This window comes from Lynx rufus, unplaced genomic scaffold (assembly GCF_022079265.1).
Source record: "Lynx rufus isolate CCGP_SWC_20201006 ecotype Redwood Valley unplaced genomic scaffold, mLynRuf1.p SCAF_33, whole genome shotgun sequence".
Classification (NCBI taxonomy): Eukaryota; Metazoa; Chordata; class Mammalia; order Carnivora; family Felidae; genus Lynx; species Lynx rufus.
Window position 1 is genome coordinate 3,615,031 of NW_025814849.1, and position 17,452 is coordinate 3,632,482.

General features: G+C 53.4%; 1 protein-coding gene across 4 annotated transcripts in view; it reads right to left on the bottom strand.

Moving 5' to 3' along the window:
• The window catches only part of STX2 (syntaxin 2), a 36,123-nt gene extending 19,086 nt beyond the window's left edge, over nucleotides 1-17,037 (bottom strand). For 3 of the 4 annotated variants that reach the window (XR_006964665.1, XM_047093225.1, XM_047093224.1), the window contains exons 1-3: nucleotides 16,933-17,037; nucleotides 6,611-6,685; nucleotides 2,415-2,514 (exon numbers count right to left, since the gene is read on the bottom strand). Coding sequence is in view for 3 of the 4 variants with exons in the window: in XM_047093225.1 (XP_046949181.1) it covers nucleotides 2,415-2,514; nucleotides 6,611-6,685; nucleotides 16,933-16,962 (205 nt within the window). In the remaining variant the exon portion in view is untranslated. The remainder of the gene's footprint in view (nucleotides 1-2,414; nucleotides 2,515-6,610; nucleotides 6,686-16,932) is intronic. The other variant, XM_047093226.1, reaches the window with a different exon arrangement.
• Between the last annotated feature and the right edge of the window lie 415 nt (nucleotides 17,038-17,452).

The following is a 17,452-nucleotide window of genomic DNA, read 5'->3' on the forward strand; positions in this document are numbered from 1 at the left end:
CTAGAAATTTACCCAAGGGATACGGGAGTACTGATGCATGGGGGCACTTGTACCCCAATGTTTATAGCAGCACTTTCAACAGTAGCCAAACTATAGAAAGAGCCTAAATGTCCATCAACTGAGGAATGGGTAAAGAAGTTGTGGTTTATATACACAACGGAATACTACACGGCAATAAGAATGAAATACGGGGGCGCCTGGGTGGCGCAGTTGGTTAAGCGTCCGACTTCAGCCAGGTCACGATCTCGCGGTCTGTGAGTTCGAGCCCCGCATCAGGCTCTGGGCTGATGGCTCGGAGCCTGGAGCCTGTTTCCGATTCTGTGTCTCCCTCTCTCTCTGCCCCTCCCCCGTTCATGCTCTGTCTCTCTCTGTCCCAAAAATAAATAAAAACATTGAAAAAAAAAAAATTAAAAAAAAAAAAAAAAGAATGAAATACGGTCTTTTGTAGCGACGTGGATGGAACTGGAGGGTATTATGCTGAGTGAAATAAGTCAGCCAGAGAAAGACAGATGCCATATGTTTTCACGCATGTGTGGATCTTGAGAAACTGAACAGAAGACCATGGGGGAGGGGAAGGGGAAAAAAAACAGACACAGAGAGGAAAGGAGGCAAACCATAAGAGACTCTTGGATGCTGAGAACAAACTGAGAGTGGATGGGGGGATGGGGGAGAGGGGAAAGCGGGTGATGGGCACTGAGGAGAGCACCTGTTGGGATGAGCACTGGGTGTTGTATGTAAGTCAATTTGACAATAAATTATATTCATTCAACAAAAGAATAAAATACAGTAATTACACAAAAAATTGCTGTGGGCAAACAGACTAAGCAAAGCTGACACAGGTTTCCTTATTGCAGGACTGCTCAGGGCCTTTATTGCTCGGAGTACACTGTAACTTCTCTAGAGGGATTATGGCACAATGAGGCTCCCAAAGCACTTAGTGACATAGGCCAGCCGATGAGATTCGTGCCCCACAACACACTTTGGGAAACATTCTTCTAAATCGTAAGATAAGGCATCTACAGAGGGTCAGAGCATCGTTTTATAAGACATGCAAAATCTTAAAATTAAAAACGTGGGTTTTTTTTTTTCAATTTAAGATTTTTACTTTTTCAACGTAAGGCTACATCAAGTAATCTAACAAAAAGCTGCTCTCAACTCTCCTCTTTACTTGAGAGTAAGAGCGCCCCCTTACCACTTACACTCAAGCCCACACCGGAGGTCACCGAAAGAAGTCAACAATAGGAAGCACAAGGGGGGGGGAACATGTCATTATTCACAGAGGACACGACTGGGTGCGGAGACAGTCCAACGCAATCTACACGGAAATTAACAGCATTAGTAAGTAATCGGGCAGGACAATGGGTACCAGGTCAACGCGTGGAAACGAACAGAAAATAAAATTTGCAGCAGACGCTACTTACGTGAACACCGATATCCAAAGCACCTGGTAATAAACACAGTGCAGGATGCGCGAGGCGTCTGCAGCAAGCCCTGCAGACCACGACCCAGAGAAACTGAGGAAGATCTAAATGGTGGAGGGACCGACCGTTTTCATGGCTTGAAGGGTTCCTACTGTAAAGACACCATTTCTGAAATCCCCACGTGACGGGTAGACTCCAATCTGCAGTCTCTGGCTTGTCCAGAGCCATCTCACCCCTAAAGTTTCCAAAACTTATCTCTCCAGGTCGAGGCAACACTCCCTTACGACTACCAAGGCCCCGACTTTGGGCTAATCTAAAACCGTTTCTCACATGCTGTCCTCAGCAGACACCCAGGACGGCATATGGCGTGCAAAAGCCTTTCCTCTTCAAGCCACCTGTAAACCTGCCCTAACAAATGTTGTTTTCCTAATCAATCTCTTTTTTTTTTTTTAAATGTTTTATTTAGTTTTGAGACAGAGACAGACAGAGCATGAGCAGGGGAGGGGCACAGAGAGAAGGAGACACAGAATCCGAAGCAGGCTCCAGGCTCCGAGCTGTCAGCACAGAGCCCGACGCGGGGCTCGAACTCACGAACTGCGAGATCGTGACCTGAGCCGAAGTCGGACGCTGAACCGACTGAGCCACCCAGGAGCCCCCTAATCAATCTCTTGTTAACTTTCGTCTCAACACAAAATCCCGTCGCTCCTGTTTAACTAGGGATGCAGAAAGTCCGCATCTGAGGTCCCATCACTGATACGGCCCCGCAGCTCGGCAAAGCCCCCCCTGCGTATTCTTCTGGACGGGACACGGCGGTGGTCGTACGAAGCCACCACTGCGTCAGGACGGGGCGTGGCCTGCTCGGTTCCAGGGTGTTTATGAGCCCCCGGCCTGACCTCCGGCAGGTGCCGCCAGGGCCCAGGCCCGTTTCGAAGGCAGCAAGAAAGAGGCACAGACACACAACAGATGCACTTCTTTTCAAAGCCAGCAACTTACTTCCTTCTGGGTTTGGTGCAGAAAGAATGATGCTGTGGTTTTTCTTTACCTCTTCAACATATTGAGCTATTTTAGCTATGCTGGTCCTGATCTCCTCAACCTAGGACAGACAGAAAGTCATCATTATTGCGCACATCCGAATCTGCTGCCACCTGCCGTTCCCGAAAAGGGAAGGACAAAGGAGGGAAGTGAATGAGTAATCACCACATAAAGAAATGACAGCCTTTTACCATTCTCACACCGGGAATTACTCACTTTGAAGACAAAGAAACACGTACCGTGTGAAGGTCCATACCGCCGTGCCTAAGGCGGTGTCAATCAACCCTCAGCAACAAAACCCATCAGGTTGTACAAACCTTTACCGTCAAGACCCACGTGTTGCCGCAGATGACGTCACCGGGAAGCACGCGGCCACCTGCAGCTCTCTGTGCAGTCAGCCGGGAACAGGGCAGGGCGCCTGGGGGCTCAGGCGGTTCAGAGACCGACTTCAGCTCAGGTCACGGTCTCGCGGTTCATGAGTTTCAGCCCCGCGTCGGGCTCTGTGCTGAGGGCTCAGAGCCTGGAGCCTGCTTCGGAGTCTGTGTCTCCCTCTGTCTCTGCCCCTCCCCTGCTCACGCTCTCTCTCTCAAAAATAAACATTAAAAATCTTCAAAAAAAAAAAAAAAAGGGTATGCCAGCAGTCATACCCACGTGGGGAGGTGTTTACCGTAGACGAGGCCAAGCCTTCGTAGTCATTGTTTTTACCCAATGATCTACACTATTGAACACTTGTTTCAAACTGTAATGTACTCGTCAGCAAGGTTCATCCAAACAGATCCCTGTATCTGAATTACCAGACTGGGCACACAGCTTAAGTGCTGACTGACCCTTCCTAAAACAGTCATTACAAAATCCTTCCACGTCGTGGTAGATGTCCACATCCTAGTCCGGTGAGTGCTCCCGTATAGGGCAAGAGGACTTCGCAGATGGGGCTGAGTCCTGACATGGGAAAACTACCCTGGTTACCTGAGTTGCTCTGAAGTAATCACAAGTGTCCTTACAGAAAGGGGACGAGAGGGTTAGATTTAGAAGCCGGGGGTGAGAAAACAGAAGCAGAGGCCAGAGCCACGTGCCTTCAGCGCCAGTCGCTGGAAAGGCCAGGGAATGGCTGCTTCCGTGGCGCGTCCACAAGGAGCCAGCCGTGCCAGCACGCGGGTGTGAGCGCTGCACACTCACTTCAGACTCCTGACGTCTGGACCGGGAGAGAGCGCAAGCGTGTCGGTCAAGCCGCTGGGGCGGTGGCGATTTGTGAGAGCGGCGGTCGGAGACTAACTCCACGCACGTACTCGCGAGGGGAGGAGGGGAAAAGACAAATATCTTAGGATCACCATGAACATGGTCTTGACCGCCTGGACTCCTTGAAAGGGTCTTGGCCCCCGGGACCCCGGTCCGAACTCTGAAGCACACTTTGAAAATGCACGTGCCAGGGGCGCCTGGGTGGCGCAGTCGGTTAAGCGTCCGACTTCAGCCAGGTCACGATCTCGCGGTCCGTGAGTTCGAGCCCCACGTCGGGCTCTGGGCTGATGGCTCGGAGCCTGGAGCCCATTTCCGATTCTGTGTCTCCCTCTCTCTCTGCCCCTCGCCCGTTCATGCTCTGTCTCTCTCTGTCCCAAAAATAAATAAAAAACGTTGAAAAAAAAAATTTAAAAAAAAAAAAAGAAAATGCACGTGCCAGAGGGGCGTGGAACACAGAATCCCGCCTTCCCCGAAGGGCGAAGTGCTACTCCGTCGGGCCGGGGGCCACCCCCACCGACGTAAGTCCTGTAGGACTGTGTATACTTCTCACGCTCACAGCTTAAGTTCACTGACCGTGTGAAAATGACACACCAACTAAAAACCGATTCCTTTACACGTTTGCTATTTCAACACCAGCAGGGACACTCTGGCCTCGGTGCACGGGCTCCTGTCTCAGCCGAAGCCAACGCACCAGGGCACAACCGTCACCCAAGGCCAAGGCACCGCCTGCAGACCCGCGGAGTCTGCGTTCACACCCCTGGTGCCGCGTGGCCTCGGGGCCGACGCGACGCGGGGACTGTCACCCCCACACGGTGCAGGTGCCGGCGGGCAGGGTGGTGCTGACAGCTGCCACTGACACCACACGGGGTCTCTTTCTGTCCCTTACAAGTCATCTTTGCCAGGGGGGCCTTTCCTGGCCACCCGAAGAGCACTCTCCAAAGTCCTTTACTAAACACTGGCCACGTGCAAAATTCTATCTTTTACAGCATTCTACGTGATATTTAAGATACAAAGGCCATTTTCAAAAAACCAGTTTGTATTAACAACATCACCTGTTGTCTAACCAAGAAATCCTCCACGAGACTTAACTATAAATACGACGACTCTCTAACCAGTGAAAACTTGAACTTCGGTTGAACCCCAATGCTGCCAAGCCTCCCAGCGGGAGTCCCGTTCCCACGCCTCTGGGGCACCTACAGCCGACACGGACCCGTGTAGTGACCAGAAACATGGGGAGTGGCATTCAATGACCTGCTGTACACAATTCTTCCACCGGAGGTGACAACATCATTTAATGCCAGGTGGGTCTTTACAATAAATACATTTTTACAAAGAATGGAATTCTGGAAGAGTTAAGCATCCAAAGAGGGTAAAAATAGAAAAATAATTTCACAAAGTGGGTAGGTAAGCTCCAGACAATTAAAAACAGTCTCATTTCCAAAGTGAAACAAGGAAATTCAGTATCTTAACTTCTTTGGGCCTTAAAGTAAGTCCCTGTATCAAATAACTTAATTTCATGGTTTTCCACTAGATAAAATTAGGAACTAACATAATAAATACGTAAACCCAGTGACTAGGCTGATACTAGATATTCAGTGAATTCTGAAAACTGATAACTTTTAATACGTTTTCATTAACATACTACTTTTTTTTCAAATCTGCACACTGAATAGGCCAGTTTAGACTGTCCCTGGATTTAAGAGTCCATTGAAACCTGGGGCGCCCGGGTGGCTCCGTCGGTTGACCATCTGACTTCGGCTTTGGTCATGATCTCACAGTTCGTGAGTTCGAGCCCCCCGTCGGGCTCTGTACTGACACCTCAGAGCCTGGGTCCTGCTTCGGATTCTGTGTCTCCCTCTCTCTCTGCCCCTCCGCTGCTCACGCCCTCTGTCTCTCAAAAATAAACATAAACAATTTTAAGAGTCCACTGAAACTATCAGACTAGATTCAGTGTAACCAAAATAAACCCTGCAAATGAAGTTTTCATCACTCAAAAAAGATAACGCACACGTTTCTTCGTGTTTAACGAAGTCAAATTATTTGTTCTGTGACTCAGTTTCAAAAATTTGAATTCACGCAAAATTTGGTCAACTATCACTTAGGTTTAAGCCTTTACGCACGGGATACCCCAACAGCAGCCCTGGGGTGCTAAGAGGGAGGGGGAAGGCCTTGCGGCCAGCCCGGGACAGGGGACGCGGTACAAGGTCAGATCCAAGGGACGCGGCTCCAGGGTGGGCACCTCAGGGAAACGCCAGGCTGATGGGTGACAGAGTGGATTTCCCACAGTGATCTACCTGCTTACGTCTAAGACTTTCCAGCAGGGGAATTTAAGATTCGTTCAGTGGTTTTAGAAAAGACACAGTATGAGCTCTTTGATGCCCGAGGTCACCGTGTGGGGACCCTGTGGAGGAAAAGGACGAGGAGTGTCGTCGCGTGCGTGCTGGGCACTCCTGACCCGGCGCCATCGGCAGAGGGCACCACCGCCACCACGACTCCCTCTGGAAAGGATCGGGTGGCCCTTCGCTTGGAGACCACTGCTCCCAGGGTGAGAACCTGAGGGTGGCAGGGTCTGGGAGGAGCCTGTCCCGGGAGGGGCGCTCTCTACCCATCACATCAGCATCACGTCAGGAGAGGAAGCCCCGGCCAGGCGCCACCCAGCCCTGGGACGCCAAGCTCCTCCTGGGAGGGGACCGGGGTCAAACCAGCACTGCCCCGTCCCCTCCCCAAGTGCACTTCCCGGAACAATGGCTCCACGCCACCAAGTATTTTAAGGGCACCAAAAATTCTAGAGAACTTGAATGTAATTCACACGGCAACTCTTCGTAATATTACTTTTAGTATTATTCCAAATAGCACAAACACTCGGGTATGTTAACTGTGTTTGGAGACAGTCCGGCTGGGCTTCCTTCCGTGGCTCTTACCTGATGGAAGAAATCATCCATGAAATGGTCCTTTTCAACGACAACACTTGTGTCCCCATCATCGTTCTTTCTGCACTAAAACGGAAGACATAAAAAGGAGAATTCAGATCTCAGACACGTCCACGTGGGCACAAACGGTGAACTGAGAGAGAGGAGCATGAACCGTAACAGGCCGGCACTGTCCGCGACAACCGTCCACGACGACGTCGCTTGTCCACGGAAGAGACCGCGGCAGGGGGAGGGGCGGGGGCCCCGGAGGTGGCGCGGCTGCTTCCTGGAAACAATGGCCGGACTTCTCAGAACTCAGCAACGCGGACCCGTTCGTTGGCCCACGTAAGCCAACATGACACAGCAAGTTTTATCTCCGAGCAGCAAAGCCCTTACGCTGCATATTTTCTACGAAGATTAAGAACACGGACACTGCCGGTTAACTTTTCTAAAGCACGTACCTTTCAAGCACCTCGCACTCGTCTTAGCTGGCGTCCCCCGTGTTCCTCTGAGCCACTCCCAGTGGCGCCCACGAATAATAATCGCTTTTAATGAGGAAACCCTTAGCACAGAAGACCCGGGAAGTGACACGGAGGAGAGAGGCGGCTGTCCCAACCGCGGGGAGGAGCCACAGCGGTGCTGTACCGGCAGTCAGGTTCTGGACGTTTAAATCCCATCAAAGAACATTCCAGGGCACTTCTCACACTCGAGTTGCATCAGAATCTCCAGAAGCCTGGGTCTCTGACTCAGGTCAGAGTGGGGCATTCTAGAACATGCTAGAACACTCCAGAACGCTGAACGCTGTTACGTTCTGACACATTCCAGTGCGTGAAGAACCATTTTCCAGGGAGGGAGGCAAGACACGTGGTGCCAGTAGGAGCCCGAGCCACAGCAGGACTGTGGGAAGCATTGGGGGGGGGTGGGGAGGGCGCTCACCGGGCGGCGCCCTGCAGACAGGCGTGGGCTCACTCAACCCTGACTCCCAGCTGGGGCCCCCAGCCGTGTCCCGCGTGGGACACAGCCACCACCCTGCTCTCACACGACACCAGTTGTTGAGAAAGACGCCCGGGGTGACCGCGCTGAGAGTGTTGTGTTTGTGCCGCGTTAACAGGACAAGAACTACGGATTGAACTGTGTCCCCAGAAGCACAGGCGTTGAAGGCCCGGCCCCAGGGCCTCAGCACGTGGACCATATTGGGAACAGGGGTCCGCGTGGGGTAATTGGTTGCCACGAGGTCATGCTGCAACAGGGGGGGCCCTTCACCCCACGTGACTCGTGTCCGTGTGAGGAAAAACGACAGCCACCCGGGGGAGACGGCCGTGTGACGAGGGTGTGCCCGAGGACGAGCAGCCCCACCAGCAGCTGCGAGGGCAAGGGGGAGCCCCCGGGTGCCCGGGGAGCACGGCCGCCACGCCTCCACCTACCTCCTGTGGCCCCCAGAGCTGGGACCAGCCAGCTCTAACCAACCGTGCTCAGCGATCAACTCGACTCCCCGTTACTGTCAGCAGGACTATTCCGGCCTGCTCACCGGCAGGCCCTGAGCCTGTGACCCGTGTGACCCGAGGGCCTTGGTGTCACAGGGGCGCGTGAACCCACAAAGGCTTCAGAATCCCAGCCGGTCTCGGTTGTGAGCAAAGCTGCACTTCCGGCGGCCATCAGCCGGCAAGCCGCCGAAAGAACGTTCGGGGAGCCACCGACAGCTCTCACTCCTCCGGGCCCCTCCCCTCCTGAGGGAGAGGCAGGCTGCCAGCGGGACGGAGGGCAGGTGCACCGGGGGCTGCGGGAGGCACCCACGGCCCACGTCAGCACGTCACGTCACACACCGGAGCACAGACCGCGTGGCTCAGGGACTCGGGCCCGAGTCCTCAGAAGCCACAGGGCCGCTCTGCGGATCCGGGTCTGTCTGACTCCACAGAGCTGGCCACCGACAATCCCACCGTGCTGACCCTTTACCTCCAGCTTGCAGCACCCGGGCAAACGGGCCCGTCCCGCCAGGAAGGGGTCAAGGCACTGAGGGCAGAGGGACTGCCCCGTCGATTTGATTCCAGACACCCTTGCTCTTAGAAATTCACCATCCAGGGGGCCTGGGGGGCTCGTTCGGTTCAGCGTCTGACTCTGGGTCTCAGCTCAGGTCACGATCTCACGGTTCGTGGGATGCAGCCCACGTCGGGCTCTGCACCGAGTGTGGAGCCTGCTTGGGGTTCTCTCTCTCTCCCTCTGCCCCTCCCCCGCTCTCAAAATAAAATGAGTAAGTTAAAAACCAATCTCACCATCCACCCCTCAGAGGAGGGGGGCTTCCCTCCCGGCCGCCACGCCAGACAAAGCCCGGCCACCAGGCTCTCTTCCCGACTCCCTGCGACAGCCTCACCCCTTGCCTTTGAGAAAGTGTATTCCATACCCCACTCTTCTGGACTTGGCCCTGTGTCTCTCTACTCCCTGGTGACTATTTGTCTCATTGTCTTGCCTTCTCAGCTGTGGGGTCTCAAAAGGGCTGTCTTGTCCGGCTGTCTTGTCCGGCTCGAGGCCAGGAACATCAGCGCGAAATAGCATCACCTAAGTAGCTGGCCTGCGAGGACCGTCACGAACTCGATTTAGGAGTTGCAGCTGGCTGTTCCACCTGTGGCGCCAAGTACAGGGGGATGCGAAACACCTCTACCTGCCCCCACGTCACTCTCACAGGGCCGCTCACATCTCACTGCTCTGAGAGTAATTCTAGACGCACAGATGCCCGGATTCTGCTTTGCTTTTTGTTATGGAAAACCGCAAACACACACAAAAGCAGAAGGAAACCTACCGTGAGCCCTCGATGTACCCGTCACACGGTTCGGCGGCCATCCACCCGCAGCCCGTCTTGCTTCACCTGTGCGCCTCCCCCCTCCCCACCCGAGGTACTTGGTCATCCTGAGGCGAATCCCTCGCAGAAGATGCCGCCGTGTGTTCCATTCTGCAGAAAACTCGAGGGAACTTTCACCTCCCACGGGGGAGAGACACCGCTATGCACCTCGGCGCTCAGGGAGAGGCTTCCAGCCTGACGCCCGAGGAACGCGCATCTCACTGCCGCCTGTCCAGGCTGAGAGCTGAGCACACCCCACGCGGCAGTGCGCGGGCCACCGTGAGGCACCCCGCGCACCTGCGTGCTCTTCATTCCCGGCCACCCCTGTGGGCGGGGGACCCCTGTCTCCACCTGCAGCCCTCGAGGGAGCCAGAGGACCAGGAACGCGTTCTCCGTCCTCTTCCTTTAGCCTCGTTTTTAACCCTTTACTTCTATTTCTAACTTCTAACCAGAGTTCTCAAAACGCGCGGTAAGAGTTAACAGGCTCCCTAATGCCGTCTTAGCGTTTCCATTCGTAAAAAAGAACAAAGAAAGTGACAACCGAAACACTGCTGTTTCATTTAAGCAGCATCACGGCCCCGTCTGCACGCGCCCGTGTTCATCCCTCCAGGTGGGTGGTGAACGGACCGCGTACGAGCCGCCGTGTGACGGTCGCTACAATTTGTGGCAAAGCCTTTACCGGAGGCAGTAGGAGTCTTCTCCGATATGACGGGCTCGACTTCCAAAGTGTCAAATTGCAAGACAAACATTCAAATACCAACATTTCCGTTCCCGTTACATTTCAAAAGAAGTCTCCTTAAATGCAGGGTTACATTAAAAATAAAATTCTCCCTCTGTGACAACTATCGTCAGGAGCAGAGAGCAAGGAGCTTCCACGTTTAATAGCCGTTTAACAGCCGTGAATAACTCGTCACGGGAACGCTCACTGTTGAGACTTCGACGGAAGCTGGGTTATCACAAATCGGGAGAATCCAAACTGATGAAACGCTGGCTTCTTTCTCCACACACACAGATCGAAAGTGAGGGCAGACAAATTACATTTTCTTGAAATATCTACAGCACTTGTCCCTTGGCTGCTAGAATACATTAACTTCTTTCTCAAACTTAAATCCCTTGAGTCAAAGAAAAGAACCTGTGATTACGGGTAAAAGCCGTCTGTTGGCCGGTTTGTAATTCTGGAGCTGAGCGTAACAGGCCTTTCTCACACTCATACTATCAGACTTCAACGCCCTGTGGTAGGACATCACATTGCTTCATGGTTTTCCCTTTTTGCTACATACTTGTCTCCACTATTAACATCATACAAATACCTCTGACAGGTACTTAGACTTCACATAGACAGAACTGTACCGTGCAGATGCTTCTGCTATCTGACCCTTTTCCTCGCGTGCCATGTTCAAGGGTCTCCCCTTATCTGGGACGCTGCCTCACCACCAACCAAACCAGCCCCCCATCCGCCCTTCGCACCAGCCCTTCCCCACCCGGGAGGTCGCCCGCCCGTGCGACCCCACTGGTGGCTCCGGCTCATTCCAGTCTCAGCTCACACACCCTCCCCTGGTCGCCCATCCTCAGGGGCCCACCCACGGGCCTCTCACCCTGCTTGATTTCCTTCAGAGCAGGGGTGTCCTCGGCTGACCCCTGTCCACCCTCCACCTGAGTTTCCGGGGCACGAGGACACTGTCTGTCCGCTCAGGGCTCGCACGCCAGGCTGTGACAATGGGGTCAGCTGAGCAACTGAAGAGAAGGGGCAGGAGCCCGAGGGGGAGGGCGGAGGGAGCACACACGGAAGGACAGAGAGGACACCAGAAGCACAAGGGCACATGACAAAGCAGGCGTGACCCGGGTGCAGCCGTGAGCTGCCTGCCGATCCCTGGCTCCGCTCCTCAGGGGGTCCCGAGGCACATTCTGCCCTCTGGTTCTGAGGCACCGCCCTTCTTTATAATAACCGTCCCTCTCTCCGGGCGCCTGAGTGGCTCAGTCTGTTACATTCCGACTTCGGCTCAGGTCATGATCTCCCGGGTCGTGGGTTCGAGCCCTGCCTCGGGCTCTGTGCTGACAGCTCGGAGCCCGGAGCCTGCTTCAGAGTCTGAGTCTCCCTCTCTCTCTGCCCCTCCCCTGCTCACTCCATCTCTCTCTCAAAATAAACATTTAAAAAAATAGATAGCTGTCCTTCTCTTCTCTGCTGTAGCTAATGGATTTGTGTCCCCGGCAACAGAAAGAGCCTCAGGACCACAGGTTCCACGGTCACCTACATATTCCTCACCCTGGGATCTTCCCAACACCCAGCAGGTGCCCGGAGGGAACTACTGAGGCACCAGAGTGCACAAGCCCTGCCCCGGAAAGGGTGACGCCCGCGAGGAAACAGGACCCACCGGTGCTCAGAGACGGAAGACGGCCACCTCTGGGGACACAAGAGGGGAGAGGACAGGAAGACTTCCCAGGGGTGATGCCTGCACTGAGACCAAATGAAGGTGTGAGGCAGGCCAAGAAGGGGGATCCGGGCGGGCAGCAGGTGCAAAGGCCACCATGGGAACCACAGGCGGCCCCTGATGACGGGACTAAGGCGGCCTGTGGGATGTGCACACTGAAGAGGAAACCCATTTTTATGTACTGGTTTTTCAGGAACTGGTTCTCTTAGGTTTTCTCTTCCCTAAATTCACAACAGACTGGAAGTTACAAACAAGAAGTATTAATCTGGGGGGCACCTGTGTGGCTCAGTGGGTTAAGTGTTCCACTTTGGCTCAGGTCACGATCTCATGGTTCCTGGGTTCGAACCCATGTCAGGCTCTGTGCTGACAGCTCAGAGCCTGCTTGGGGTTCTCTGTCTCTCTCTCTCTGCCCCTCCCAGTTCACGTGACCTCTCTCTTTCTCAAAAATAAACATTTTTTTTTTTTAAAAACTGACAGGATTGGGAACGCTGGGTGGCTCGGTTGAGCATCCAACTCTTGATCTTGGCTCAAGTCACAATCTCGTGAACCGTGAAATCGAGCCCCCGTGGGACCCTATGCCGGTGGCATGGAGCCTGCTTGGAACTCTCTCCCCCTCACTCTGTCCCTCCCCCACTCTCATGCGTGCTCTCTCGCTCTCTCTCAAAATAAACATTTGAAAAAAAGGCAGCAAGACTGAAAAAAACATAAAAGTTTAAACTATAAACATACACATCTAGGAAATTATGCCATAAAATTCTTATCATTTTAAGTGAAGTATTTAGGGAAAAAAATGCCTTATATTATAAATGGGAATTTGAACCTTTACTATACAATGCTTTGGACATGTGCAGTCTGAGCTGTCACAAAATAACTTTTAGGGGCGCCCAGGGGGCTCCGTCGGTTGAGCATCTGACTTCAGCTCAGGTCATGATCTCGCAGTTTGTGAGTTTGAGCCTCGTGTCGGGCTCCGTGCTGACAGCTCAGAGCCTGGGGCCTGCTTGGGATTCTGTGTCTCCTGTCTCTGCCCTCTCCTGCTCATGCTTTGTCAATCTCTCTCTCTCAAAAATAAACAAACATTAAAAATAAATAAAGGACTTTTAAAATATCTAGGTTGTTTTTCCTGCCTTTTAAAAACCTGTATTTGCCTCTCTCTCCCTCTGTCTCCAAAAAATAAAATAAAATAAAATAAAATAAAATAAAATAAAATAAAATAAAATAAAATAAAATAAAATAAAATAAAATAAAATAAAAAATTAAATTAAATTAAATTAAATTTAAGAAAGGAGCACCTGGGTGGCTCAGTTGGTTGGGCACCTGACTCCTGATCTCAGCTCAGGTCATGATCCCAGGGTCACAGGATCAAGCCCCACAGTGGGCTCCACACTGGAGCCTACTTAAGACTCTCTCTCTCTCTCTCTCTCTCTCTGCCCCTCTCCCACTCACATGTGCACTTGCTCTCAAAGTAAAAATAAAGTAAAAATTGCACCTGCAGTTCATCTCTCTGAATCCAGGGATTAAAAATACTAATTTTCTCATCTCTCAGGTCTACTAATGAATGCACACAACTGCCATGTGTTTATTTTCCTTTAAACAATGCCCACAGTTGAAATCGTAGTTTCTCTATTCTTAACTATAATACACCCATTTGCATACACAAACTTTTTTTTTAATTTTTTTTTTAACATTTATTTATTTTTGAGACAGAGAGAGACAGAGCATGAACAGGGGAGGGGCAGAGAGAAGGAGACACAGAATCTGAAGCAGGATCCAGGCTCTGAGCCATCAGCCCAGAGCCCGATGCGGGGCTCGAACTCACAGACCGCGAGATCGTGACCTGAGCTGAAGTCGGACGCCAAACCGACTCAGGCGCCCCACACACAAACTTTTTTTTTTTTTTTTTTCAACGTTTATTTATTTTTGGGACAGAGAGAGACAGAGCATGAACGGGGGAGGGGCAGAGAGAGAGGGAGACACAGAATCGGAAACAGGCTCCAGGCTCTGAGCCATCAGCCCAGAGCCCGACGCGGGGCTCGAACTCACGGACCGCGAGATCGTGACCTGGCTGAAGTCGGACGCTTAACCGACTGCGCCACCCAGGCGCCCCCAAACTTTTTTTAAAAAGGCAATCAAAACGCATTTGGAGTTACCGTCCCCTAGAACAGAAACTCCATTTTCATTTACTTACATCCTAAAATGTGTTTCACCCTGCTCCCTCCCCTCCCCCCCCTCCCCTCCCCTCCCCTCCCCCTGGCTATTTGCTCCACACAGGCACCCAAGTCATTTTTGTGCCTCTAATGCATGTAGCACACCTCCTCCTCGGGACCTCGCAGGGGCGTGTCTGTTGGATTGGTGGTTCTGCTTTTGGTAAATCAGCAACTCTTTCCGGATTTAGAGTCCAGGAGGTCTTGGGTAAGTCACTTCAACTTCCTGCACCCAAATGAACTGGCTGCTCAAAAAGCGAATCACTAGCGAGAAGGAGCTACATCTGTATTTGGCGAATTGAACTGGACACACTCCTGTTTAGGTCTCTTCCAAATGGTTACCAGTGGTAACCTTCTTCTTGGGAAGAAGCACCAACAGCTAAAAAGGGAAACTTTTTGGAGGTATAACAACTATTTTGCCAGGTTGGACACTGTTGATGAGATATTTTAACTACCCAATTAAAGCTCACCTAGGAAAAGAACACCAGCTGGTTAGAAACATGCTTATGAACATTCAACTACTCCAAGAACCACTTGGAAAGCATACATTTCCTTAAGGAAAGAAAAAGTTTAACTTTTATTTCTGACAATTTCCAGCGGAGTTTTTTAAATATTAAAAGTTACACGCGTGTCAAATTCAGTTTCAAATTAATATTTTTTACTCCACATAGTAGTTTGTTTTTTATAACTATCTGAAAACATTTAAAAAAACTAATAAGGGCGTCTGGGTGGCGCAGTCGGTTAAGCGTCCGACTTCAGCCAGGTCACGATCTCGCGGTCCGTGAGTTTGAGCCCCGCGTCGGGCTCTGGGCTGATGGCTCGGAGCCTGGAGCCTGTTTCCGATTCTGCGTCTCCCTCTCTCTCTGCCCCTCCCCCGTTCATGCTCTGTCTCTCTCTGTCCCAAAAATAAATAAAAAAAAAAAGTTGAAAAAAAAAACTAATAAATATGAACAGCACTCACAATTACATGGCAGTCGTCCCACCTTCTGCCAGTGTCACACACGGGAGATAATTTTATGTTTCACAACCATGTCTATGAGTAAGCAAGAGAGAGATTATCATCCCCATCTTAAGAATGAGAAAATTGAGGTTTTGAGAGTTTCAAAAATAATTTGCCCAAGATCAGACAACTCCAGAAGTAGAAACTTCCAGTAATGTGTTCTACAATTGCTCAGTGTCTTTATCTAGAGCAGGACGGTGTTGGACTAGAGAAGGCCACTTCTAGCTCTGAAATTCTAGATCCGGACAGGTCACGTGCTGCAGGAGAAGGCCCTGCAGGATACATAAGGCTAGAGTGGTAAATAACCGCCTGATTTATTTTTTGCTAATCAGGCCCAGAAAAGCTACATATATATTCTAGGGACAGACCTTTCTTAGCTACCCCCCAGTATTAGATACAATTGGAGACCTTCCGCCAACAGTTACAGTTCTCCTGTCGGATACACTCAACAATTCTTTACAAATACCTGAGCTCCTCCTGGCACAGAAAGGCATTCTGCAGGGCGAGAGAGCGGGAACTTGCTACGTTTAACAGCTGTTCATCTGCAAACTGCAGAGGTCAAAACATCTGACCGTTAAGAAGAAAAAAATCACTACGAAGAACCATTCTTGCAAGGAGAGTAAAACATAAGGTGATGGTTCCAAGGGAGGGTAATTCATTGCCTTTTTGAACCCGGCTTCCCCATGTGATCCACGGAACACAGATAACCATTTCCGTGACGATTCCTTCCATTTTCCTAAGCATGCCATAGAACCAGCTGCATTCTAGGAGCAAAGAAGCTAATTCACTACATGCAATGGAGGCCTTAGGACAGAGGACCCAGCACCTTGTTCTGAGGCTGCCCAGCTGCAGAGGGCAGAGGCTTTATCTGTGTCCTGGAAACACTCGGCACTAATTAACAGTCCTGTTTTTAAAGGGAAAAAAAGTAGTAATTACCTGTTGGCCTAAAATGTCTCAACTCCGCCACATTCTATAAACATCCACTCGACTGTCACCGCAGCCATGTCATTCATGGTGCTGTCCTCTCCCGCACTCGGCACCGCGCATCAAAGATCCGTCCCATGCCTAAGGGGACGCCCCTCCCTCCCTCAAGTGAAGGGTCATTTGCTGGGTTCCTCCCCGAGCACCACACACTCCACCGGCCAGGTGTGCTGGGTGGGAAGGAAGGCAAACACAGGCACGGCTCAGCGCAAGCACCCGGGGCTGTGAGGCGCCCACAGGCAGGGGGCACCGTGTGCATCTCCCCCACCACGTGCGGGGTCCCGAGCAAGACCCCAGCGACCGGACAGCGGGCAAGGCGACAGGCCCCTGCTCTCCGGGAGCTGACATCCACACCCTAGGGCCGGACCGACCAGAGCCGAGTAGTTTCTGGTTGTCGTAAGTGCTGTGCAAAGGATCAGGATCAGACAGGGCGATGTGACGGGGCGACTTCAGCCCGGGGAAGCAGCAGAGAGGGGCTCAGAAAAGGGGGTTCAAGGCCCGGCCACTGCCCCGTGCCCCCCCACCCCACCCCCGGGCAAACTGTACTCTCAAAAACTCCGCTTCCCTGCCTGTCAGCGACGGCAACAAGCGTTCCTGTCTCTCGGCCGTGGGGGCGTCGTGGACACGGCGGAGACAGCGACCCACGAGGCGGCGGCGGGGTGGGCCAGCGCCGCGACCCCGGGCGCCCCCCTGCCCTGCTCTTCCCCCTCACCTCCGCCCATCCCGAACAGCCCCATCCTTCCCCGCGAGTCCTGCCCAGCCCGGCGCCCCCCGCCCGCTACTCTCCCCTCCGTCCCCACCTCCGGCCGCCCCGAGCCCCCCGCGCCCCGCCCCGCCCCGCCCCGCCGCGCCCAGCCCGAACCGCTATCTGCCGCCCGCCCGCCGCTCACCGCCGTCAGGTCCGGCAGCCGGTCCCGCATCCCCACGGGCCCGGGCGCCGCGCCCCGCCGCTCAGGCCTGCCCGGCGCCGCCTCCGGCCGCCGCGGGCTCTCGGTGGACGCGCCGCCGCCTCAGCCTGCCGGTCGCCGGCTCCGCACCGCGCCCTCCCGCCGCCCTCCCCTCGGGCCGGCGCTGCCACGGCAACCGCGCCCGTGCGCTCTGCGCATGCCCGGCCGCGCCGCGCCCGGGCCCACGCAGCCTGCGGGAGCCTTCCTGCGGGAATGCCGCGGCCGGAGGGGAGGGGCGGGGCCGGGCGGGGCCTGGTGGGGCGGGGAACCGACGAGGCCGGGCGGGGAGAAGGCGGGGCCTGGGGGGAGAGAAGGCGGGGCCTGGGGGAAGGGCGGGGCCTGCGGGGCGGGGGACACACGGCGCCGGAAGAGGGAGAGGGCGGGGCCTGTGGGGGGCGGGGCCTGGTGGGGCGGGAACAGACCTAGCCGGAAGGGAAGGGGGCGGGCCCTGTGGAGGGGCGGG